This window comes from Myotis brandtii, unplaced genomic scaffold, assembly GCF_000412655.1.
Source record: "Myotis brandtii unplaced genomic scaffold, ASM41265v1 scaffold947, whole genome shotgun sequence".
NCBI lineage: Eukaryota > Metazoa > Chordata > Mammalia > Chiroptera > Vespertilionidae > Myotis > Myotis brandtii.
Window position 1 is genome coordinate 381473 of NW_005371908.1, and position 26732 is coordinate 408204.

At 48.4% G+C, this 26732-nt stretch overlaps 2 protein-coding genes across 5 annotated transcripts; both read left to right on the forward strand.

The window, feature by feature from the left end:
- The first annotated feature begins 552 nt into the window (after positions 1-552).
- Positions 553-14535, forward strand: ECH1 (enoyl CoA hydratase 1, peroxisomal). Its single transcript, XM_005885979.2, has 10 exons — positions 553-669; positions 1289-1496; positions 1646-1734; positions 12318-12442; positions 12525-12573; positions 12764-12828; positions 13392-13462; positions 13551-13622; positions 13896-14046; positions 14224-14535. Exons 1-10 carry the CDS (start codon positions 618-620, stop codon positions 14326-14328), a joined length of 987 nt encoding a protein of 328 aa, XP_005886041.1. The 5' UTR covers positions 553-617; the 3' UTR covers positions 14329-14535.
- Positions 14536-14635: 100 nt separating this feature from the next.
- LGALS4 (lectin, galactoside-binding, soluble, 4) lies at positions 14636-23407 on the forward strand. Of its 4 annotated transcripts, XM_005885975.2 has the most exons (12): positions 14636-15545; positions 15683-15766; positions 16094-16182; positions 17714-17801; positions 18002-18118; positions 20209-20343; positions 22048-22074; positions 22192-22227; positions 22405-22434; positions 22711-22799; positions 22937-23102; positions 23182-23407. In XM_005885975.2, exons 2-12 carry the CDS (start codon positions 15722-15724, stop codon positions 23326-23328), a joined length of 969 nt encoding a protein of 322 aa, XP_005886037.1. In that variant the 5' UTR covers positions 14636-15545; positions 15683-15721; the 3' UTR covers positions 23329-23407. The 4 variants fall into 4 exon arrangements, with proteins under 4 accessions (XP_005886037.1, XP_014388628.1, XP_005886039.1 ...); XM_014533142.1 differs by having other exon boundaries at positions 14636-15766; XM_005885977.2 differs by lacking the exon at positions 18002-18118 and having other exon boundaries at positions 14636-15766; positions 17714-17918.
- Positions 23408-26732: the final 3325 nt, after the last annotated feature.

Sequence of the window (26732 nt, forward strand, 5' to 3'; positions counted from 1 at the left end):
TGGCCTGATTTGGACATGGGTAAACTCTACCAGATAAGTTTTCTTTTTAGTTAACATGGCATTAGTTAATGATCAGGGCTGCTGTTTGTTTGTTTTTTTAAAAAAATATATTTTATTGATTTTCTACAGAGAGGAAGGGAGAGGGACAGAGAGCTAGAAACATCGATGAGAGAGAAACATCGACCAGCTGCCTCCGACCAGCTGCCTCCAGCACACCCCCCACTGGGGATGTGCCTGCAACCAAGGTACATGCCCCTGACCAGAATCGAATCTGGGACCCTTGAGTCCGCAGGCCGACACTCTATCCACTGAGCCAAACTGGTTAGGGCAAGGGCTGCTGTTATTCTGCCATTATGTCCTTCGACATTTCAGCTGTCTCCAATTTTAACACCATTGTGATGAACTTTATGCAGGAATGTCCATTAGGCCAGATTCTTACTGGGTCAAAGGGGCCCTTCTGAAGAACAGAGGCTATTTCCTGTTGCCCTTAGTAAAGATGGCGGGAGGCGGGGCGTCTCCGCCTTCGGGCTGCACCTGATGCCCTCCCTCAACATGGCTGCCTTTGTTTCCGCCCCTTTGGTTTCCTCCTATCGCGTTACTCCAGCTAATCAGTAGCAATGGCGGCGGCGATGGCGGCTTCACGCAGATTCCGAGACCTGCCGCTGTGGCGTGAGTCACCTCTTGACCTTTGGGGTCCGATCGCTGTCATGCTGTCCTGGAAGTCATATGACGGGGAGGCCTGTCCCGGGCCAAGCAGGGTCCGGTCCCTTTAACTCAGGGATCCCCCAGTTCTGTGGGCCTGTGTCCTGCAGTCGGGTCGCTGAGGGCGCACTGTCCCTAATCTGGGGTCAGTTCCACGACCAAGGGTCTGAAGTGGTTCTCAGACTGAGGTCGCTGATAATTGCACCCCTGATCTTTTTTTTTTAAATATATTTTTATTGATTTCAGAGAGGAAGGGAGAGGAAGAGAGAGATAGAAACATCAATAATGAGAGAGAATCACTGATCAGCTGCCTCCTGCACGTCCCACACTGGGGATGCAGCCCACAACCTGGCCATGTGCCCTTGACTGGAATCGAACCTGGGACCCTTCAGTACACAGGCCAAGGCTCTATCCACTGAGCCAAACCAGCCAGGGCTGCACCCCTAATCTTAAGCTGTACCTACACTGAGGTCTCTAAGGGTCCTGTGTTCCCCAGTTTAGTGTCACTGATATGTGTGCCCTCTGCTCTTGAAGGTGCTGTGTCCCCAATATGGGGTCATCAAAGGCTCTTCCTTTGTCTCCTCAGGACTGACAGCCCCCACCCACCTGGGTCTCAACCTTAGCCTTCGCCCCATGAGCTCCTCTGCACAAGACGAGGCCTCCAGAGCAGCCCCCAGTGAAGCCCCACACCACAACTATGAGTCCCTTCGGGTGACAGCTGCCCAGAGACACATTCTGCATGTACAGCTAAATCGGCCAGAGAAAAGGAATGCCATGAACAAGGCCTTCTGGAGGTATGGCCTACAGATCCTGGAGGCCTGCCTGTAGGAGGAGGCAGAGGCTGAGGGATTAGCTAGGGGTGGGGTATGGGAGATAGTTGGACATGAAGGTAGGGGTTTCCCACCCCAGACACAGCCCTTCCTCACTCCTTGCCCCTCCACAGCGAGATGGTGGAGTGCTTCAACAAGATAGCACAAGATGCTGACTGTCGGGCTGTGGTGATCTCTGGTGCAGGAAAAATGTTCACTGCAGGTATGAGATGCGCTCCACCCCCACCTGCCTCCCTTACCCCTAGGTATAGATAAATGTTTTGTTTTGTTTTGTTTTGTTTTTATGTAGCAAAGAAAGTAACACCCAGAGACAGGTTAGCTAATAGTTAAAGACCTGGCTCCTGGATGGCTTCCAGGGAATGGGTCATACAAGGGAAAAATCATTAATCATGATGAGTCAGGGAGTTAAGGTGTGGTCAGGATCAGGGTCTCTACTGATAGGGTAGGGGGTAGTTGATCAGTGTGTCTGGCCTTGATGTCAGCCATGGTGTGGGTTGGCTGCTTTTCTGGGCCTAGAGCTGAAACACAACTGAAGTCTAGATGTTATCTCTAGTTTGACAGAAACTGTCTCTGTGGTCAGTAGATCTGAAGCTTTGTTCATAGGATTATTTGGTGCTGATCAGAACCTCATTGCCCTGAGGGCTTAGTGATTAAGGGAATGGTCCTGCAAGGGAGAAGAAGGCAGGTGAGTTAGGGTGCTAGATGAGGCCAGTTTGAATCAAAAGGAAAGAAAGGAGAAAAGGTCAGAAGAAACTTTGAAACAAAGTTTCTATGTGGTTATGATCCCCCATCCCCTTTCTTTTGATCATTTCTAATCTTGAGGAATATAGGGCAGCTGGCTAGGACTATAACCATTGTTTTGAACTCTGTATCTAGTAGTTGGCTTGCTTCCATTTCATTTAGTTTTATTTCTGGTGATTTCTTCTGTTTTTTCATTCATGATGTTTCTTTATCTCCACATTTTGGCTGCTTCCCTGTGTTTGTTGCTATGTACTAGGTAGAGCTTCTATGTCTCCTGGAATTGGTAAGTAGCCTTGGCAGTAGGTGTCCTGTAGGGCCCAGTGGCTCAGCCTCCCCAGTCACCTGAGCTGGGCACTATAGGTGTGTCCCTGTGTGGGCTGTGTGCATAGTCTTGTTGTAGTTGAGCCTTGATTGCTATTGGAGTCTCTGGGAGGAATTGACCTCCAGGCTAAGTGACTGCGAGGATCAGTTGCAACTACAGTGGGAGAGCTGCTGTGCAAGAGACATCCCTGTGGAGCAGAACTTGCTTCAGTGGGGCTTTGGTGCTCAGTGAGTCTAGCCTTTGAGTGTGTCACTTGTGGATGTATATAGTTGTAATCTGGTGTGGTCTGAAGCTGTACACCAGGTGCACTGGCTCTGGGCCTCTCAGGAGGTGCAAAGTCAGCCACTGCCTGGGACCACCCAGCAGAAGCTACAGAGGGATCTGCAGATGGCTGCTACTTGTGTTGGGCTTGGAAGTACCTAGGAGAGGCCCAGCTTTGAAGCAAGGTAGGCTGGTGCTAATGTCAGGTCTTGGACCTTTTATTGATAGGTTTTGGGCATGATGATGCCAGTCTAAAGCCTGAGCCAGGACAGGCCATTTTTATATGGAAAAGCCTCTGTAAACAGCTTGGGTGGGGCCAGATCTCAGGGAATCACCAGGGCAGAGTGAACAGTGTGGGCCACACTGATAGAAACTCAGATATGGCTGCCAGTTAGCTTTGCGGTGGGGGAGGTCCCAGCACAGGAACAACTACCCCTGTGAGCACACCTGTCTGAGAGAAAGCCACCCCTGATTTCCTGCCCTGATGCCAGAACATCCTCCCAATATGTCCCTGGATTCCCCAAAGCCTCCGCCCAGCACTGGAGCTCAGAAGAAGTGAGTCATGTAAACTTCATGTGCGGGCCTTTTGAGAGGAACACCTGGGACTCCAGCAGCCTCTGTGTTACTCAGGCACAATCTCTGCAGTTTTTACAGCCCAAAGTTACAGGGGCTTCTCCCCTTAGCTCTGGAACCCTGGGCTGGGGGGCTGGTGTGGGGCTGGGACCACCTTCTTCTCACGGGAAGTCTTGGAGATATCTCTTCCAATTAAAAACATGCCACATGTGGGTGTTGGACCAGCCCATTTCATGCCTCTGCCCCTCCTACCAGTCTTGATGTGCATTCTTTGTTACTTCTCTAGTTGTAGGACTTCATTCATCCAGATATCAGGTGGTTCAGAATGATGGTTGTTTGTATTTTAGTTGTAATTTTGATGTGGTTGTGGAAGGCAGTGATTACTGGCATTTACCTGTGCCGCCATCTTGGTTCCCTCAATATCAGAGGGCTGCAGCCAAACACTTTCATTAGAAAAATTCAAGGAGCATCTGACCCAGGAACTCCACCTGCCACGAGCCTCTGGGCAGACAAGTACCGGCCCTGCTCGCTGGTGCACTGTACTACCACAGGGAGCAGATGCCCCGCGGCGCAGCCTGTTGATGCCCTGGACAGGGGCACGGGAGGGAGTGCCTGGCTCCAGCATTGCCCCTGCTAGAGGTGATGGATGCTGTGGGGAACAATAAAACAGTGACGGGGAAAGAGTGTGGGGGTGAGGGTTGTGCTTGTAAACAAGGAGAGGCTGGCTGAGAACTGTCATCTGAGCCAAGACTAGTCCCAGATGGAGTGAAAAAGCCCTGGTACAGATGCGGGCCGGGGGGTGGCGGGGGGAGGGGAGTGGAACTGGTGAAGGGAACAGCAAGTACAAAATCCCGGAGGCAGGAGTGTGCACAGCTTCTTCTAGGGTCTTGCAGCTAGTGTAGCTGCATAATAGTGGTCCAGAGGGAAGAGGAATAGGAAATGGGATATGTGTGTTTGTGAGGGGGTGCAAATTCAATAAATTCCATAGAGGTAGGTGAGAAACCTTTGGAAGGTTTGGAGCAGAGAAGTGATGTCATCCCACTGATCTTTTAAACCAGCTTACTTAAAAAAAAAAAAGAAAGAAAGAAAAATTCAGGCCCGGCTGGCATTGCTCAGTGGTTGAGCATCAAACTATGAGCCAAGAGGTCACGGTTCAATTCCTGGTCAGGGCACATGCCCAGGTTGTGGGCTCGGTCTCCAGTGTGGGAGTGTGCAGGAGCAGCTGATTAGTGATTCTCTCATCATTGATGTTTCTGTCTCTCTCTGCCTCTCCCTTCCTCTCTGAAATCAATAAAAAACATATTTTTAAAAAAGAAAAAGAAAAATTCAGGATCCAGTCCAAAGGTGAACAATTAGATTAAAAAATGATTTTGTTTATCCTCACCCCAGGATATTTTTTCCATTGATTTTTTTTTTTAATCCTTACTCAAAAATATTTTTCCATTGATCTTTAGAGAGAGTGGAAGATAGAGGGAAAGGCAGAGAGAAATATTGATGTGAGAGAAACACATTGATTGGTTGCCTCCTGCATGCACCCCAACCAGGGCCTGGCGGGGGAAGCTTGCAACCAAGGTATGTGCCCTTGATTGGAATTGAATCTGCAACCCTTTGGTCTGCAGTCCAATGCTCTATCCACTGAGCCAAACTGGCTAGGCTAGTGGTCGGCAAACTGCGGCTCGCGAGCCACATGCGGCTCTTTGGCCCCTTGAGTGTGGCTCTTCCACAAAATACCGACTTCTGCACATGGGCCACGAAGTTTCAATTGCACTGTACGTGCGCGCCCGCGTGTGGTATTTTGTTGAAGAGCCACACTCAAGGGGCCAAAGAGCCGCATGTGGCTCGCGAGCCGCAGTTTGCTGACCACTGGCTAGGCCATTGATTTTTAAAATACATATTTTTATTGCTTTTTAGAGAGAGGGGGAGGGAGAAGGATATGGAGATAGAAATATTGATGAGAGAGTAAGTAATTGATTGGCTGCTTCCTGCATGGCCCCCACTGGGGATCGAGCCCACAACCTGGACATGTGCCCTGACTAGGAATAGAACCAGCAACCTCTTGGTTGCTGGGTTGACACTCAACCATTGATCCACACAGCCGGGCTCCATTGATTTTTTTTTTTTTAAAGAGTTGAGAGGGAGGGGAGGGGAGAGAGAGAGGGAGAGGGAGAGGAGAGAAGAGAGAGAAAGACATTGATGTGAGAGAGGCACATCACTTGGTTGCTTCCTGCACATGCCCCAAACAGGGGCCAGGGATTGAGCCTACAACCAAAGTATGTGCCATTGACTGGAATGAATCCTGTGAGCCTTCAGTCCGTGAGCCAACGCTCTATCCACTGAGCAAAACTGGCTAGAACAATATGTTCTTTTTATAACAAGACACAATTGGAAATTGGTTTATTACCAAAACTTTGACTGGAATGTCATTTTTTAAAATATATATATGTATATATATTTATTTATTTATTTATTTATTTATTTATTTATTTATTTATTTATTTATTTATTTATTTATTTATTTATTTCAGAGAGGAAGGGAGAGGGAGAGAGAGATAGAAACATCAATGATGAGAGAGAATCATTGATCAGCTGCATCCTGCACACCCCCTACTGGGGATTGAGCCCACAACCTGGGCATGTGTCCTTGACTGGAATTGAACCCGGGACCCTTCGTTCCGCAGACCGACGCTCTATCCACTGAGCCAAACCGGTCAGGGCTGGAATGTCATTTTTTACATAGACATGCACAGACTCAGATGTCACCAGAAAGTTTTAAAGAGTTATTATTGACTTTGGAAACTGATAAAAGCCCCTTGAAAAAATGGCCTGGTACCCTACTTCCGTGGTTCACATCAGTTTTTCCAGATAAGGAACAAAGGTTGCTTTCCTGGGAGACAAAAAGGAAAGAACCTTGAGAACCTGAGGAATTCACCCAAATCAATAGGTATTGCAAGAAAATGCTGGTGACAACTATATGGCTTGGCTTCTTAGCCCTAAGGGGCTAAAGGTCAATCTGGAGATTCCCTATGAAATTCCAGCAAAGCAGATTTAAAAGAACTTAAATGGTCAATTACTATTCTTGGCATACTCTCTCTCTCCCTCTCCACCCCCACCCCTGTCCACTCTCTCTAAAAATCAGTGGGAAAATATCCTTGGGTGAGGTAGGGAGAAAAATATGTTTCAATATGAGCAATGCTTGTTAATTAGGGTTTTCAGCAGCTTCTAACTTCCCCTTTTATCATTTTAATTTAAAACATTCAAATTCAGCCCAGCTGGTGTTGCTCAGTGGTTGAGCATTGACCCATGAACCAGGAGGTCATGGTTCAATTCTAGGTTAGGCACATGCCTGGGTTGTGGGCTCAATTCCCAGTATGGGGGCATGTAGGAGGCAGCCGATTGGTGATTCTCTTTCATCACTGATGTTTCTCTCTCTCTCTTTTTCTCTCTTTCCCTCTCTGAAATCAATAAAAACACATTAAAAAAATAAAATAAAATATTCAAATTTAGAAATTAGTCCAACTGAACATGACAGAACATGACGTAAGGTCCTTAACCTCTGAGAATCTTTTGTTGTTGTTGTTAGTAAAGTGTGTTATAATAATAACGTGCTTTCATGTAATTACCCAACACACATGAACTGATTTCCAGTTCCATGTCTCTTGGATCTTTTGATTGTCCCTCAGGTCTGTTCCTCAGATGGTAATTCCCATTGACCAGATCCACTGATTCCTTTGTCATCTCTATTATGCTAAGCCCATCCAGTGAGTTTTACAATTTCTGATAATGTAGTGTAGAGTTTTCAAATTTCCATTTGGTTTTTTATATATTTTCCATTTCTCTGCTGAACTTTCATGTCTTTTTATTTATCATGAGTATATCTTTCTTTGTGCCATTGAGCATAGTTGTAATGGCTGCTTTGAAATCTTTGTCTCCTTATTCTAACATCTGGGTCACCTTTAGGTCAATCTCTGTTTTTTATCTTTTCTTTTGAAAAAAATAGGTCTCATATTTATTTTTCTTTGTATTTGGAGTAACTTTGGATTGTATCCTGGATATTGGGAAATTGGAAGATGTTGTGGAAACTTTGGATCCTACTATAAAACTCCAAAGAGTGTTGAGATTCCTGTTTTATCAGCTTAGTTGGAATCAGCTTTTAAATCTTTTGGGCTGCTTGCATGGTTCATAGATCAGCAATAAATTTGATCAAAGTTTATACACAGAATTTGGAGCTCCCCTCTCTGGCTGTCTCCTTTCCTTTGTGGAATTTACTCCCTTACTTTCCGCAGCTGGGATCACCCTGACTCTGTCTTCTGGTTCTACAAGCACAACTTCAGCTTGGCCTTGGGCTAAACGCTTTAAAAACTGTTAACTCGCCCTAACCAGTTTGGCTCAGTGGCTAGAGTGTTGGCCTGTGGACTGAAGAGTCCCAGGTTCGATTCCGGTCAAGGGCATGTATCTTGGTTGCGGGCACATCTCTAGTAGAGGGTGTGCAGGAGGCAGCTGATCGATGTTTCTCTCTCATGGATGTTTCTAACTCTCTATCCCTCTCCCTTCCTCTCTGTAAAAAATCAATAAAATATATTTAAAAAAACAAAACAAAACAAAAAACTGGTAATTCCCTCAGAGCCAGAACTTTTTTTTAAGTGACAACTCTCTTTAGAATCTTCCCTGTGCTGTCCAGTAGCTGTTTGTATCTTGTCCAACCAGAGCACATAGTTGTCATCTGTGAGATGAAGTGAGGCATCACATAAAGATTTCTGACTTTGCTTGTGGGCTCCGCTGAGGAGCAGAGGTTGGGCTGCAGTTACAACCCCTCTGCTCCTGGTCCCTGGCCCATCAGCAGCATGGCCGCAGGGAGACACTGAAGTGGGCCATGGAATTGGAGGCGGCACTGCTGAGCTGGGGTTGCCCTAAGCAGCAGTGCTGTGCCCTTCTGCCTAGCCCCACTCCTCAGGCCCCTGGATACCAAGCCGTAGTCATTTCAGATGCACATCCCATAATGCCTTCCAACTCCAGAGCAAATTTTTCCGAACATAAAACAAGAATATTGTCATTATCAGAGGTGGAGACATTTCTAAGTTCTTGATCAGTCCCTGGCTGCGTGGCTCAGTTGCTTGGAGCATCATCCTATACACCAAAAGGTTGCAGGTTTGATTCCTAGTGGGGCATGTGTTGGAGGCAACCAGTCGATGTTTCTCTCTCTCCCCCTTTCCCTTCCTCTCTCTCTAAAATCAATAAAAATATATTTTAAAATAAATAAATAAAAATAAAAAAGCATATCCTTGAGTGAGGATTTAAAAAAAAGTTCTTAATCAGAATGAAGCTTGTATTCAGAAAGTCATCTCACTCCTCAGCACTCACAGCACCTAGTTATCCAGGTTTCTCCTCAATGAAGAGGGACCAGCCCACCTTTACTCTCCACCATGTTGGAATAATATGCAAGCATCTTTTAGAAGACTGTGAATCCCTGGCCAATGTTGCTCAGTGGTTAAAGTGGCGGCAAGTGCATCAAAACGTCACAGGTTTGATTCCCTGTCATGGGCACATACCTAAGTCAGAGTGCCCCAGGGACATGTAGGAGGCAACCAATCAGTATCTCTCACATCAATGTTTCTCTCTCTCTCTTCCTCCCTCTCCCCCCTCCCTGCCTTCCTCCCTCCTTTCCACTCTTTCTCAAAAGCAATGGAAAAAATATCCTCAAGCGAGGATTAACAAAAAGAAAAGAAAAGAAATAGCCCATACTTAATGTAGCATTTGTGAGGTGTGAGGTGTCAACCCATTTCACACATGTTAATTCTCCCCAGAACCCTAGGAGACAGGTTCAGTTCTCATCCCCATTTTACTAGTATATATGCTGAAACTCCAGCCCAGAGAAAGGAAGAAATGCCCAGTTCTCACTGGTGGTAAGTGGCAGAGCTAGGATTTCTGACCTGGAACTGCCTGGCTCCGAGTCCCCTAAGTAACTGATAAGCCAGTAGGTGACTGTAACCCAGGTACCTGGCGTGCTGGTTCAAAGCAAGGGCTCTGGTCCCAGCAGCCAGCCACCTCCCACCAGTGCCTCCTGCACACATCCCTTCACCTCTCTGTGTTGCAGTTTCCTCATCTGAAGAGAAGGGAGATGATAGCACCCAGCTCAGGTTTCTGTGAGGATTCAATGAGTGCAGATGCATAAAACATCAATACATGTAAAGCTTTTGTGATGTAGCTGTTATTTGTGATTATGAATGATACCTGGAACATTTCCAGATTCACTGGAGAATGTGACGGTGGACTTCACTGCAGGGAGTGGTTCTTACTGTGGAGGGGAACACCTTGTATTCTGGTCAGGGGCCCTTACTTCACGGGGTTGTAAAAGCCAGTGTCTGAGGTCCAGGGAGTACAGGTAAACCAGAAAAACCAGTGGAGGCAGGGATCACAAGGGGCCAAGCTGGGCGTGTCTGGGAGTAAGCGTGGCTCCTGTGAGTCACTCGGACTTCTCAGACATGGAGTGGAAGAAGCGCTCAGACTGATCCAGGTGGTTCTGGCCTCACTGAAATGGGTCTGTAATAGCAACGTGTGATGCCCTAAATGCCAGGCACTGCTTAAAGCGCCTTTGGGCTTTGTCTCCTTGAAGTCTTGCAGCCTCATCAGCTCTCAGGAGGGCTTTACCCTCGTTGTACAGAGAAGAAACCCAAGGCCCAGAGGATGAAGTGACCTGGACAAGGACACCAGGGGTCCCATCTATTTATTTATTTAAATATATATATATTTTTTATTTCAGAGAGGAAGAGAGAGGGAGAGATAGAAACATCAATGATGAGAGAGAATCATTGATTTGGTGCCTCCAGCATGCCCTATTGGGGATCGAGCCCACAATCCAGGCATGTGCCCTTGACGGGAATCAAACCTGGAACTCTTCAGTCCACAGGCCAACACTCTATGCATTGAGCCAAACCAGCTGGGGCCAAAGGGTCCCATCTTAAGCATATGTAACTTGCATAAATTCATCTCTACCCTCAGCCAACACTCCTCCCGTCTCATTTAAACAAGCTGTGGAGGAAACAAAGTCTGAGAGTGGGGTGTGGATGTATGTGGAAATGATTTTTCGTTTGTTACCCACATTGTTAGAGGACAGGCAGCAGGATGAGCATGATTAAGCTGAGGAGGAAAAAAGTGAAGGATGATTCTGTTTGTAACTCTCCCTTAGCTCTATCTCAGAGTAAAAGCCAAAGTCCTCCCCTTGGCTCAGGAGGCCCCACATTGCTGGCCCGGTGACCTCTCTGAACTTGAGTCTTCCCACTTTCCTTCTTGCTCATTCCACTGAGCTACCCTGGCCTCCTCCATGGTCCTCACACAGACCAGGGGCATTCCTACCACTGGCTGCTCCTGACATTTGGAACTCTTATCCCGGATGTCCCTGTAGCTCCCTGTCTCTTCTCCACATCTTTTATTTTTTAATAGATTTTTATTGATTTCAGAGGGGAAGGGGGAGATAGAGAGAGATAGAAACATCAATGATGAGAGAGAATCATCGATTGGCTGCCTCCTGCACACCCCCTACTGGGGATCAAGCCCGCAACCCAGGCATGTGCCCTTGACCGGAATCAAACCCGGGACCCTTCAGTCCGCAGGCTGACGCTCTATCCACTGAGCAAAACCAGCCAGGGCCTCTTCTCCACATCTTTACTCAAATGTCACTTTTTCAGTGAGAGGGTCCCTGACACCCAATATAACACTGCAGTAATCCTCACTGCACACTCACTCACACTTTCCATTCCATTGTCCTTCTTTAGTTTTAGCATTTATCATCATCTGACAAAATGTATTTTCGTGTTTGTCTTTCCTGTAGAAGGGCAGCTCCATGAGGACAGGAATTGTCTGTATTGTTCACTTACTGAGCTCCTACTGTGTACTAGACTTTGTTTAGCCACTGGGATAGAGAGGTGGACAAAGACAAAAATTCCCCAGCTCCTGGCGCTCTCATCCTAGATGGGGGATGGGCACTAAGTGAGATAAGCACATTATGTGATAGCAGTGCAGGAGATAGGCAGAGGAAGGAGATGGAAGGTGACGGGCTGCTATTTAGCCAGGGCCGGCCTTTCTGAGGAGGTGACTTTTGAGCTGTGTCCTGGACAGAGATGGAATCTGTCTTGGGATCAGTCCTTGGGAAGGGCTGTTTTAGGCAGAGGGAACAGGAGGCCCAAAGGCCCTGAGAGGGAATGTGTTGTGTTACTGGAACTGTTGGAGACATGTGTGCCCAAAGGAATAGGTTGGGAATGATTTTTGCGCTGAGCTGGTAAGGTATTGGCAAAGACCTTGCATTTTATTCTAAGTAAGTGGGTTGGGAAGGAAGAAGAGAGGGCCTTGAAGTGTCTGCATGTTCCCTCTGGCTGTGTGGGGAGCAGACTGTGGGGGCAGGATGGTAGCCAGAGTGTAGGGGTCATGGACACTGACAAGTGGAGCAAAGGTCAGGTTTGGGATTGTCTTGCAGTTGGAGCCCCCAGAATTGCAGCATCTCAGGAAACACTAGCAGCATTGACTCGATTGCTCAAATCAAAACCTGACTGCCAGGCTGTCTGGCGTAATGGTGAAAAGCATGACCCCTAGTTCTGGGTTCCAAATCGCAGTTCCACTACTCACAAGCCAGTGTGACCTTGGGCAACTGACTTAAATTCCCCGTGCCTCAGTTTATCCCATAAAATGGAGATAGTAATAGGACCCACCTCATAGGGTTGTTGTGAGGAAAAAGTGAGTAGTAAAGGTTAGCTTTTATTTCACCATTCCTTGCTAAGCCCTGTGTGAGCTGCTTTCTCGACTGCAGTGGTTTGAGGGTTCAAATAGCCTGAGCCTAGGTTCTCACCTCTAGCTGGGCAGTGGGAGGCTACATGAGCCTCCTCACACCTCCCCACTAGGTATCGACCTGGTGGACATGGCTTCAGACCTCCTTCAGCCTCAAGGAGATGATGTGGCTCGCATAAGCTGGTACCTACGTAGCCTCATCGCCAGGTACCAAGAGACCTTCAGCGTCATCGAGAAGGTGACTGGGGGGCTGGGAAGGCACGCCTTCTGTCCATCTCTCCTGGGCCAGCCCTGACCCCGCCCCTCTTGTTTTCTTCCAGTGCCCGAAACCTGTGATTGCAGCCATCCACGGGGGCTGCATTGGCGGAGGTGAGTCTACAACCCCCATCCCGGAACTCATTCTGGCTGGGTGCCTATTGGCTGCTGCCGTTCTGCCTCAGCCAATGGCCTCCAGCTCAGATCTGTTGCTAGTTGGATTTTGTACCAAATTGCAACCCCTGGGCCTGGGCGGAGGGTTGGTCCTTATGGTTGTTTAGTGTCCAGGGCTTCTACCTCCCAGGTGTGGACCTCATCACCGCCTGTGACATCCGGTACTGTGCCCAGGATGCTTTCTTTCAGGTGAAGGTGAGTCATCCTCCCGAGCTTCTGCTTCTTTGAGTCCTGCTTAATGCTGGGCAGTGAGTGGCAGAGTCAGGGCAGAGCAGTGCAGTGCAGGCTAAGGAGGTGGGAAGGAGGAGGGAGGGCCTGGAATGAGCCCAGACGGCTTCATGGAAGAGTTCATCAGAAATGACCCTTAAGAAGTAAGGCTTGGTCATGGAGGAATTAAACGGTAGGACACGCAGTCCAGGTGAGGTCAGGAGTGAGTAAAGTATGGGGACGGGGCAGGCTGGGGATGCTGCATTATGGAGTCAGTGCCTGAGAGGGTGGGAGGCAGGATGGAGCCCATGGATGCAGTAAGGGGGTGAACTAAGCACGGTTAAGAAGCACTTCACTCTGGAGAGGGACATGGCAGACCCGGGAGAATTGAGATGGCCGAGGAATTGGAAGGTGACCTCTCTTCTGGCCGAAGGAATCTCCTTTGGGAAAGAAATGGAATGGAGTTTTGAGGGGAGGGGCATTTGAGTGAGGGGTGGAGTGAGACCTCTACTGTAAGTGAGACCAAGAACTGACGGGATTGCTACCCGCAGGAGGTGGATGTGGGTTTGGCTGCTGATGTGGGAACGCTGCAGCGTCTGCCCAGAGTCATCGGGAATCAGAGGTGGGTAGGGAAACCTGGGGGAAGGGACCGAAGGGCATCTCTGGACCTGGGATGACCGCTGGCCCCTGATAACCCTGCCCTCCTGCAGCCTGGTCAATGAGCTGGCCTTCACCGCCCGCAAGATGATGGCTGACGAGGCCCTGAGCAGTGGGCTGGTCAGGTAGGGTGCGCCGGTGCTGGTGAAGAGCTCAGGGCCAGCCAGGCTTGGCTGGGGCTCTCTGGGTCCCTGTGGATTCTTATTCATGGATTCCACGGGGCTTCCTCTCTCTGAGTGGTCAGTTCTTTATTCTGGAAGATCGTGCCCTGATTGGGCCATTTCATGGGAGGAGGGGGGGTGTCTTTTGCTTTCAACTGTGATTGGCCACTTCTAATATGGGAGGGAAGGTAGAGAAGCCTTCTCAGACCCCCGATTCCAGATGGCCTTCATTTGCAGCCGAATATTCCCAGACAAGGAGGTCATGCTTGACGCGGCCTTCAACCTGGCGGCCGAGATTTCCAGCAAGAGCCCCGTGGCGGTTCAGGGCACCAAAATCAACCTGCTCTACTCCCGCGACCATTCGGTGGCCGAGGGCCTCAATTACATGGTGAGGCTCTCCATCTGACCAATCACAACCCTTCTCTAATCCCAGAGCAACCAATCAGAACTCAGCGACCTCTGCAGGCCTTTTCCTCTGATTGGTGTGCTGCTATGCCCCCGTTTTTCACTGGTCCAACTCCAGTCTTGCCCTATCCTTCCATTGTTCTCTGCCTTCTTTATCTAGACCTCCTGGAACATGAGCATGCTGCAAACCCAGGACATTGTTAAGTCTGTCCAGGCAGCGATGGAGAAGAAGGAACCGAAGAGTGTCACCTTCTCCAAGCTCTGAGAGCCCCCACGTCCTAGGCCCTGGCCTGGGGTCTGGCTTTGACCAACTTTGTGCCTGTGTTTCCTCATCCCCAGAGAGGGAGAAGTAGTAAAGGTGGTCACCTTGCTGCCTTCTCACCCAGTCTCCCAGTTTATAACTCCATAACACTGATTTCTTCATGTCCAGGGCCATACCTTCACCCCACGAACAATAAAGCAAAGTCAAGAACCTGGTGTCCTTATTGGAGATGGGAGAAGTGGGAAGGAGCTAATATGCACTGTGATCCATGGACCACAGTTGGCAGTTGTGCTGCAGGTTGGGAAGAGAGCTTTGACCAATGGGAATGGGAGCCAGGCAGGTGATGACCATGCAGAGCTGGCTGTGGACAGGGCAGGGCCAAAGAAAGTCTGGCACGGATGGAGCAAGCAGGGGTGCAGCTCGAGGGCGGTGTTCACCCCTCCTGACCCCCTCTCACTGCTTAATGGGATCTGGCGCTGAAGTCTGGTGAGGGTGAGGGTGCCATTGTTATCTAGCCAACTGCCTCATTTCTTTCAGTTTTAAGTTTTCTCATCCATATACATATAATTCCACCATCCTGGATTTATGTTGGGAATGAGTACAAGAGACCAAACATTAATTTAATGCCTTCTATATACCAAGTCTTGTTCTGAGCATTTATTAACTTAGCGATTACTTTCAAGGACCTATGAAATTGATACTATTAATATCCCCATTTTACAGACGAGCAAATGAGCAAATTGAGGTTATGGCACTGACCCAAGATTACACAGCCAGGAAGTGGCTGAGGCAGGATTTGTGCCCCGAACCTCTGGCTGCAGAAGTCTGTGACTTAAACCACTGAGTATACAAGAGAAAGTCATGGAGAAGGCATGTAGTAGGCACACAATCAATGTAGGTCCTTTCACAGTTCCTGGAGCGTCAAGAGCACCCAGTTCCTCCCTGCTTTCACTTGCTCCCATTGCCCACCTGTCCCGGGCCACTCCTGCAGCCCTGCCCTGCCCAACCTCCCTGACCGTACCCTCCCTCTGCTAACAAAGGTCCAGGTAGAGTTTTATGGGCTCTGATAAGGCACTGGCAGGGCCAAAGTTCACTAGCACTTTCTCTTTGCAGAATGTTCTAGAGGAGGGGTCCCTGACCTGAGTCCCCCCAGGCCTGGCCCAATGATCTGGGCTCTGACAGGTTACCACTGAGGCTGGTGAGAGAAGGGAGACCAGAGGGTACGTTAGAAGAAGATGTGAGCCTGGGATGCTCAGAAGAGGGGCCCCATGAACCCTGCCCTGCCTGTCACTCCCTTTTCCTTGGGTATAAAAGCCAGCTACCACCCAGCATCTGTCACCATTTCCCACTCCTGCAGCTCTTCTCACAGGACGAGCCACCAGCCCAGACTCTCAAGATGGCCTTTGTCCCTGCACCCGGCTACCAGCCCACCTACAACCCGGTGAGATACGGGCCCAGGCCTTCACCTGGCCTGGCTTAGCTCCACCCTGACCCCCATACACCAATTTACTCTCACCCTGACTTCAGAGGCACCCACCTTGCCCCTGGGTTTAATTTACTTAATACTGACTCTGGGGGACCCACCTGTCACTCAGGCTATTTATGTCCACACCAAACTCTCAGCCCTCTTCATCTTCATGCTGAACCCTCACCCCTTAGTTCCCCCCTGCCCTTGCTTAAGGGAATAAGGGGGGGGGCTTCTCACGGAGGGGGAAAGGCTTCAATAGGCAGATGGGCTTCCAGGCCCCTCACCCAGCCCCTTCTACAGACGCTGCCCTACAACAAGCCCATCCCTGGAGGCCTCAGCGTGGGAATGTCCATTTACATCCAAGGAGTGGCTAGCGAGCATATGAAAAGGTAAGACCCTCCCCAGGCCAGGCTAGGCTGGGAGGGGGGCTATAAACGGGGCTTCTGGTCTTCTGACCTTCCTCTACCCTGGTTGGGGAGGGACTCTAGGCCACCACGCCTGATGACTAAAGATCAGCCCTGATCTGGGAGTCCAGGGTTTGGAGATCAGATCAGGTGGAGAGCCCTAGGGGCTGGGAGGCGGCTGGGAGGCTCACCATAAGAGGTGGTCCGGAGTTGGGCTGCTGAATTGGAATTGGTGGGTGTGACAGCATGAACGAAAATCACAGGCCTGGCCCTAGCTGGTTTGGCTTAGTCCCGTGGATAGGGCGTTGGCCTATGGACTGAAGGGTCCTGGGTTCGATTCTGGTCAAGGGCACATGCTGGAGTTGTGGGCTCAATTCCCCATAGGGGGCGTGCAAGAGGCAGCTGAACAATGATTCTCGTTATTGATGTTTCTATCTCCCTCTTCCTTCTCCCTTCCTTTCTGAAATCAATAAAAAGATATTTTAAACAAAAATAAATAAATAATAAAATAAACACATAATAGCCCTAGCTGGTTTGGCTCAGTGGATAGAGCGTTGGCCTGCAATCTGAAGGGTCCCCGGTTCAATTCCAGTCAAGGGCACATGCCCGGGTTGCGGGCTCAATCCCCAGTGATCAGTGAATTCTTTCTCATCGTTGATGTTTCTCTCTCTCCCTCTTCCTTCCTCTCTGAAATCAATAAAAATGTATTTTAAAAAAACATAATAAAATGTCAGATGGTTATAAATGCTATAGAGTCAAATGAGGGAAGGCGATCAGGAGTGGATGTGGGGGAGAGGGGTGTGGCACTGTCCCTTTAAATAGGGTGGCCAGGAAAGGCTTCCTGGGAAAGGAACATCTCAGCAAAGACCTGATGGAGGTGAGGGAGGCGCCTGGGGTATATTTGAGGGAAGGGCTTTCCAGGCAGAAAGAACAGCCAGTGCAGGCCCTGAGACACATGTGTGCCTGCCTGGATGGGACACCTTTGGGGATGCTGGTGTGAGGGGAGGTGCTCTCACTTGGGTGTTGACCGGTCCCTCTAGGTGCATGTGGGGAACGGCCTACAGGGCCAGGGAGGGAGCAAGAGGCCTGAATTGATAGATGCAGGGCTCCTAGGGCAGTGCCCATGGTGACTGTAGGTGAACGCAGGGATCCCAGGGGCAGGCCTATTTGAGGGGTTAGAGGAGGAGGCTAGTAAGGAAAGGAATCGGAGAAAAAAGGTGGGTACAGGGTGAAGGGGGTCAATGGGAGAAAAAAGGGGGACATCTGTAATCCTTCCAACAATAAAGATAAATTTTTTTTTAAAGTAAAGGGAAAGGGAGCGAGTGAGGGGAGAGGGTGGAGGTGGGAGTCTGCTTCCTGGAACTCAGGGGCACAACCACCCCTTCTGTCCTGGGTCAGCAGTGCCAAGGCCACCCCATCGGGAACCTGGAACAAGGTGGGGCAGAGAGGGTTCCCAGAGGAGGGTTCCCTGGGCTGGCAGGTGGGGCCAGGGGAACAACTCGTCATGCCCCCCCAGGTTCTCCGTGAACTTCGTGGCGGGACAGGGCCCCGGGGCCGACATCGCCTTCCACTTCAATCCCCGTTTTGATGGCTGGGACAAGGTGGTCTTCAATTCGCAGCAGGGCGGCCAGTGGGGCAGTGAGGAGAAGAAAAGGAGCATGCCCTTCCGCAAGGGCACCCCCTTCGAGCTGGTGTTCATGGTCCTGCCAGAGCACTACAAGGTGGGAATTTCAGGGCCCGGCCTTCCCTCCTCTCTCCCCCTCCCCCGCCCCTCAATCCCCGTTTTGATGGCTGGGACAAGGTGGTCTTCAATTCGCAGCAGGGCGGCCAGTGGGGCAGTGAGGAGAAGAAAAGGAGCATGCCCTTCCGCAAGGGCACCCCCTTCGAGCTGGTGTTCATGGTCCTGCCAGAGCACTACAAGGTGGGAATTTCAGGGCCCGGCCTTCCCTCCTCTCTCCCCCTCCCCCGCCCCCCCAAATAAATAAAGCTAATATACTTGTAAAATTCAGAATGCATGTTTGAAACAGGAGACATGAACTTGAATGTTGAGGGACTTCTCAGGCCTTCATTTTACTTATTGATCTTCTAAGCAAACCTAAAACAGAGAAGGTGATTCCATGACACCAAAAGTAATGAAGTTCTAGCAAGATCCAAAGCCATAGACGAGCCATGTGTTCATGTCTGCTCTTTCCCTCCTCTTCCCTCCTCCTCCCTCCACTCCCTTCTATCCCCTCCCATTTCCCCTCCCCCTCCCTCTTTCCCTCCTTTCTTTCCTCCTCTCTTCTTTTTTCTCTCCCCCTTCCCTCCTCCCTTCCTACCGAGCTTTTCCCTTTTCCTTCTTTCCTGCCTATTAAAAAATGTCTCTTTTATCTCTTTTTCTCCTCCCCATTCCTCCCGGGGAGAGGCTTCTAATATGTTTAATGTATATCATCTGTTCCTTTGTGTTCTTGTGAAATGTGTATTTTTGCTATTTCTGTGGAGACTCTAAACACACACACAGGAAGCACCGAGTACAGTGACGTGGTCTCCTTGGCCAGCTCCAGTCACGGTGCCCTCTGCTTTCATCCTTACCTCTCACTTCCCCTCCAATTTACTTCAAAACAAACCCCAGATATCATACAATTTCATTCATAAGTATTTCAGTTTTTACAAACACAGTCATGCCGTCATGATCACACCTAAAAAACTGACCGTCCTTGCTCGGTGTCACCACATATCCTTAAACGCCTTGTTCGCTGTTTTCTACAGTTTGTTTGAATCAAGGTCCAAATGAGACTCACACATTGAGACTAGTTGCTATTGTGCAGGTATTTTTTATTTGTTAGTGAAGTGTGACCCAGGTACAAAAAGGTGCACGCCTTGTGTACACAGCTCAGAGGACTTTTCCCAAAGAGAGTGCACCCATGTAGCCAGCGCTTGGTCTAAAAACAAAATGCCTGTAGCCCCCAAAGCCCCTTCAGGCCCCCCCAGTGCCCTCGCCCACACAGGTGGCCTTTATCCTGTCTTTTCTCAGCCTGGATCTATTTCCCTGTCTTTGTTTTTTAAGTATGTGTGGCTGTGCTATGTGATTGTGTAGGACTCCAGGCGGACACGCTCTGAGTTCCCTCCATCCCTGCCTCCGACTCCCCACAGATGGCATTGAGCAGATGCCCTGTGCACAGGCATCCCATGTGACCAATGTGGACAGTCCCCTGGAGGGGAACTGCAGGGCTGGGCACCCACCTGGGCTTTATCTGCCCTTATATGGGCACCAGATTTCTAACATCATTTTTGGAGGTTAGCACCACGGTTTGAGGTTGGACAGACAAGGATTGAGACTGGGCTTTGCCACTCCCCAATGTGTGACCTTGAGCTGGTCACTCTGTGCACTGGAGCCTCTGGTTTCTTGAACAACAGGGACAATCCCTTGTCCTGCCTCACGGAGCTGTTGAGAGAATCACCGTGTTGCTATCACTATGGAAAGTCTTAGCATGTAGGAAGCACTCAGTCCTGGGGAGCTGGCTCTCGGCCTCATGGTCGTTGCTCAGCACTCTGACTAGAACCGCGTGCTGAGTTATGATCACAAGGCAAGGCTCCACACGGGGCTTGCACAGTGCCTCTGGCATACTTTGCTGGCTTTTAACCTTCCCAACAATCCCAGAGTGAGCCCCATGTTACAGATGAGGAAACAAAGTCTCAGAGAGGTGAATTGATTTATCTGAGGTCACACACCTAAGACATGTCAGAGCTAGACCTCCAACCCAACTCATTTGGTGCTTAAACCGGGCCTTAGACTCGAGTCTCTCTATCCTCAGACTAAATTCTATGTTCTCTCCTATCCATTAATCTGTGAGCTGACTTTTGACCCTAGCTTGACCTCTGACCTGTGGACTCCTAGGTTCCTGACTCTGAAGCTATCCCAGCTCACTCTAAGACTTTTGACCCCAAGTTAAAAAGACCCCTGTTCCCTGCTTCCTGTCTCTACCTTTCCCAGGGCATGGATGTTGACTCTGACCTTACCCTGCCCTCCAGGTGGTGATAAATGGAAATCCATTCTATGAGTTTGGGCACCGGCTCCCTCTACAGATGGTCACTCACCTGCAAGTGGATGGGGACCTGGAGCTTCAATCAATCAATTTCATCGGAGGCCAGCCAGCCCCAAGCCAGGTGTGTAGGGTCCCCCTCTCTTATTTGCTTCCTTCTTTGTTTTATTTTAATTTTAAATTTATTGATTTTAGAAAGGAGAGAGAGAGAGAGAGAGAGAGAGAGAGAGAGAGAGACTTGTTGTTCCACTTATTTATGCATTCATTGGTTGATTTTTGTATATGCCTTGACCAGGGATCAAACCCACAACCTTGGCATATCAGAAAGACACTAACCAACTGAGCTACTCGGCCTGGGCTGCTTCCTTCTTTAATTAATTCATTCCCACATTCCTTTATTTGCTGGCACCCTTTGCTGGGTGATGCCATGGACTCAGAGGACCAAGACAGTCTACATGTCACCAGTTGGTGTTGGCCACAATGGTCAGGGCCGGGATGGGGGACGCACAGGAGCTTTGGGCATCTTAATGAAGGGCTTCCTAGAGAAGGAGGAAGTGTGTACATTGAGTCAGGAAGGGAAGATAAGGAGGAACAAAACCCACAGGAATAGCAAACAAGTTCATGAGACTTTGCCTAACATCATTAGTCACCCAGAAACTCCGTGAAAATCAATATGAGCCACCACTGCACCCACCAGAGGAGCCACACTGAGAAAGGCACCAATACCCACCGTTGGTGGGGCCGTGGACTGGCGACACTCCCATGCCTTGGAAAATGACTGGGCAGCATCTGTGAAGGCTGACCAGGCACTTACCAACGACTTAGAAACCCCACTCCTGGGTCCACAGTGAACAAATGGCCACCAGAACACCCGCACTCGAACCGGTCGGGAAGCCGGAATCCAGCCTCCCGAGGTGCCCTTCAGCGGAGGGCTCCACGCCCCCAGCCAGCACCTCCACGGGAAAGTGCTCTGGTGATCATCAGCTCCGTTTTACAGATGTGGGAGCTGAGGCACTGAGAGCTTAAGTGACTTGCCCCGGGTCATGGACCAGCAAGTGGCAGAGCCGCGGGGTCTGTGCTGACTGCTCCTCTGCTCCCTGGTGAAGAAACGTCGGCAATGTGTTTATCTGTACGGTGGTCACGGGCCTAGGACTTCATTTTACCATCATGCTTCATCAATGCATTTTGGAAAGAAAACTAAATAAGGCCTTCAGAAAAGGGCCTTCAGAAAAGCTGGCTTAAAATGGAAGGCAGGCAGAGAGGAGATCATTAGAAAGAAGAGGAAATAGAGAGTTAATAAAAGTCAACTAGGGAAGGGAAAGGTGTTTCGGGCAGAAGGAACCACCTGAGAGGAGGTGTGGACAAGAGACAGCAACAGAAACAGAGAAACAGACAGGAGACACACACAGACTGAGAGCCTGAGACAGACAGGACTTGGCTGGTTCCAGGGAGGCCCGGTTGCCCCAGCGGTGAGCATGTGGAGTGAGGGGCATGGTGGCTGGGGATGAGGTGAGCATGGGTACTGTATGGGCCTGGAGGTATGTACACTTCATTATGCAGCTTCTGGATTTGGGGGGACAGCAGGAAGCCAGGGTAGGAGGGGGTACAAGAATAGAATTTACCAGGTTTTTCCAAAGTGGTGGAGTGATATTCACTGTGTACTGGTGATCCCTAAACAGCAAGTCCTTCTCCATTAATGAGCCATTTGAGTGCCACCCTTTGACTCCAGAGTTCCCTTGGGTGGTGGTGGTGGGCAGGCATCCTTTACACTCTCCAGGCCTTCGTTCAGAGTCCCTCTCATCACCTCCTTCTCCCTCTGTGCCCACAGACCCCCATGGTTATTCCAGCATATCCAGTAAGTACCTGCTGGTAGATACACATTTTCCCTTGACATGGGGGTTTGGTGGCTGAGGAGGTCCTGGGGCAGGGGACCCTGGTCTTTTCACCGTTCCTACCTTTTCTATCCATGTAGGGTTCTGGATGCAAGCCTCCGCTGAGTAACCTGCCTGTAAGTGGGAGGGCTGTGTGGCCATGTAGTGGGGGAGGGTGAGAACTGGGAGGGTCATAGAGTTTGGATCCCCAGGAGTACCAATCCAGTACCTGGCGATATGCTTACATGTTGTATGTGTGCCGTCAATATTTGTCAAATATTATAGAATAATATCTCTTCTTTCTCACTTCACAGACCATGGAGGGACCCCCAATCTTCAACCCGGTAAGGAGCCCTGCAGTTTAGGACTCTATGGTGGGCAATTTGTGGAGAAGCAGGAATTGAGGGGGGTTAGGGGCCCTGATCCACGGGGAGCCCTGAGAGGGCAAAGGGTGTTGGGGACAGGAAGTGGGGAAAAGGAGTTGGTGGTCAGAGTGGGGCAGGGGACAGGAATTGGGGATATTTCCCAGGATTAGTAGGAGCCTCTCTCTGAAAATTTGTCCTTGCATCTGGCTTCTGGTGACCTGAGAGATGATGGGACCCTGTGTTCTCTTTTCACAGACTGTGCCATTTACGGGGAAACTGCAAGGGGGGCTTACAGCCCGAAAAACCATCATAGTCAAGGGCTACGTGCCTCCCACAGGCAAGAGGTACGGAACTGAGGCGGAGGTGGGAGTCCTCAGCTTCCCTTCTCCCTCTGACCCTGGAGTCCAGTTTTGAGCCCTCTGTCCCTTGAGGGGCCAGGTGCTGGCCACCTCCTGACTCTCATCTCCCTCTCTGTCCCCAGCTTTGCCATCAACTTCAAGGTGGGATCCTCCGGGGACCTGGCTCTCCACATTAACCCCCGCCTGGCCGAGGACACCGTGGTTCGGAACAGCTATCTGAACGGCTCGTGGGGATCCGAGGAGAAGAAGATCTCCTACAACCCGTTTGGTCGTGGCCAGTACTTTGATGTGAGTCTGGCTTTCTTTCCCACTTCCCTCCAATGCCTCTGTCCTGGCCATAGCCTCATACCTGCCCCTCTCCCTGCAGCTGTCCATTCGTTGTGGCATCGATCGTTTCAAGGTTTATGGCAATGGCCAGCACCTCTTCGACTTCTCCCATCGCCTTTCAGCCTTCCAGAGGGTGGACATTCTGGAGATTGAGGGTGATGTCACCTTGTCCTATGTCCAGATCTGATCTATTCCTGGGAGCACACAGAGAAAGATCCCATAAGACTCCATTTTAAGCTTCTAATAAACTATCTGAGGGTGTCTAATGAGTGTCCGTGACTTCATTCACACCCCCCCCCACACACACACGTACTGTTCCTTTATTCATTGAATCAGTTGTGCACTGTCCATTGAGCCATCCAATCATCTATCCATCCATTCTCCCATCATAATAAATCTAGGTACCCTACCCCTACCCAAACACTGATCTTAGGGACTTATGTGTATCAAACCATTCATTCCTCACAACAATTATAATCCAAAATCAAGAATGAACACCAGCCCAGCTGGCGTGGCTCAGTGGTTGAGTGTCGGCCTATGAACCAGGAGGTCATGGTTCAATTCCTGGTCAGGGCACATGCCCGGGTTGCGGGCTCAATCCCCAGTGTGTGGTGTGCAGAAGACAGCTGATTGATGATTCTCTCTCATCATTGATGTCTCTATCTTTCTCTCCCTCTCCCTTCCTCTCTGAAATCAATAAAAATATATTTTAAAAAAGAAAAAAAAAGAATGAACACCACTAGGCCTGGTCACGTGGCTCAGTGGTTGGAATATCATCTCCTAATCAAGAAGGTTGCAGGTTTGATTCCTGGTCAGGGAACATAACTGGATTGAGGGTCAATCTCTGGTCAGGGCACATATGGGAGGCAACTGACCAATGTTTCTCTCTCACATCAATGTTTCTCTCTCTCTTTTCCCCTTCCTCTCTCTGAAATCAATTAAAAAAAAAAACCAAAACAACATATCCTCAGGCGAGGATTTAAAAAAAAGAAGAAGAAGGAACACCACTAATGACTCTACATAAAATGCAGGGGATTACAAGGGAATATTATGAAAAGGTTTAGGCCAACAAATTTGGCAACATAAATGAGGGGAACAAACTCCCAGAAAGTTAAAAATTATCTAAACTGACTAGAGAAAATATAAAAAAATGTTTTTTTTCTCCATAGAAACATTCATAAAATTTTTGTAGAAATATTCATTACAATTCAGTTAAAAACTAAAAAGACCTAGACTAGTCAAAACAATTTTGAAAAGAACAAAGACTATTTACACTACACAATTTCAAGACTTACTAGAAAGCTCTAGTAACCAAGAATGTGGCATTGGCATAAGGACAGACACATAGATCAACAAATCAGAAAAAAGAGTCTGGAAATAAACTGATATATGGACAATTTATGTTTGATAAAATACTGTCAAGCTAATTCAATGGGGAAAAAAAGACAGTAATTTCCACATATAGCAAGAAATGAACCTCAACCCTTACCTCACACCATACCCGAAAATTAACTAAAAATTATCAAGACTGCCCTGGCTGGTGTGGCTCAGTTGGTTGGGAGTTGTCCCGTGCACTGAGAGGTTGCTGGTTCAATTCCCAGTCATGCCTGGGAGTATGCCCAGGACAGCCGATCCTTATTTGCCTCTCCCATCAATGTTTCTCTCTCTCTCTCTCTCTCTCTCTCTCTCCCCCCCAAATCAATGAAAATTGTATTTTAAGAATTTATTAGGAAGAACAGCACTCCATCCTTCACATTTTATTTATTTATTTTATTTATTTATTTAATAACCCTCACCTGAGGATATTTTCTATTGATTTTTTAGAGCGAGTAGAAGGGAGAGACAGAGAGAAACACCGATGTGAGAGAGACACATTGATTGGTTGCCTTCCGCATGATGCCCCGGACCAGGGCTGGGAGCCTGCAACTGAGGTATGTGTCCTTGACCGGAATCAAACCCGGGACCCCATACACTGAGCCAAACCAGCTAAGGCTCAAAAAAATTTTTTAAAAAAAGGATTAAGATCTAAACATAAATGCTAAAACTCTAAAAACAGGAAAAAAAAAAGGCAAGAGATAATCTCTAACTTGAGATGGGCAAAGATTTTTTAAAAATCACCTTCTGTGATTTTTCAAAAATATATTTTATTGATTTTTTTCAGAGAGGAAAGGAGACGAATAGAGAGTTAGAAACATCGATGAGAGAGAAACACCGATCAGCTGCCTCCTGCACACCCCCACTGGGGATATTCCAGCAACCAAGGCACATGCCCTTGACCGGAACCGAACCTGGGACCCTTCAGTCCGCCGGCCAACGCTCTATCCACTGAGTCAAACCGGTTAGGGCTACCTTCTGTGATTTTAATAAATGTATTTTATTTATTCATTTATTTAGAGAGATCAATTTGTTCCACTTATTTATGCATCATTGGTTGATTCTTTTTTTTTAAAATATATTTTATTGATTTTTTACAGAGAGGAAGGGAGACAGATAGAGAGCTAGAAACATCGATGAGAGAGAAACATCGATCAGCCGCCTCCTGCACACCTCCCACTGGGGATGTGCCCGCAACCAAGGTACATGCCCTTGACTGGAATCAAACCTGGGACCTCCCAGTCCGCAGGCCGACGCTCTATCCACTGAGCCAAACCGGTTAGGCGATTATGTAGATTTTTATCTTATTTAAAAAATATGTAATTCCATTGTCTTCTAGCTTAAATAATTTCTGTTGAGAATTTGTCTATATCATTGTTCCTCTGTGCATAAGTTCTTTTTTCTTTAAGATGTTCTCTTTACCACTGACATTTCCCTTTCAGTAAAATTTTTATTTCAAATATTGTATTTTTTATCTGTACACATTCCACTGCACACCCCCACTGGGGATATTCCAGCAACCAAGGCACATGCCCTTGACCGGAACCGAACCTGGGACCCTTCAGTCCGCCGGCCAATGCTCTATCCACTGAGTCAAACCGGTTAGGGCTACCTTCTGTGATTTTAATAAATGTATTTTATTTATTCATTTATTTAGAGAGATCAATTTGTTCCACTTATTTATGCATCATTGGTTGATTCTTTTTTTTAAATATATTTTATTGATTTTTTTTACAGAGAGGAAGGGAGACAGATAGAGAGCTAGAAACATCGATGAGAGAGAAACATCGATCAGCCGCCTCCTGCACACCTCCCACTGGGGATGTGCCCGCAACCAAGGTACATGCCCTTGACTGGAATCAAACCTGGGACCTCCCAGTCCGCAGGCCGACGCTCTATCCACTGAGCCAAACCGGTTAGGCGATTATGTAGATTTTTATCTTATTTAAAAAATATGTAATTCCATTGTCTTCTAGCTTAAATAATTTCTGTTGAGAATTTGTCTATATCATTGTTCCTCTGTGCATAAGTTCTTTTTTCTTTAAGATGTTCTCTTTACCACTGACATTTCCCTTTCAGTAAAATTTTTATTTCAAATATTGTATTTTTTATCTGTACACATTCCACTAGGTTTATTTAAATAGCTTCTATTTCTCTCTTAAGTTTATGTTTTCTTATAAATGTTAATATATAATCATAATAGTTGCCTTAGCATCT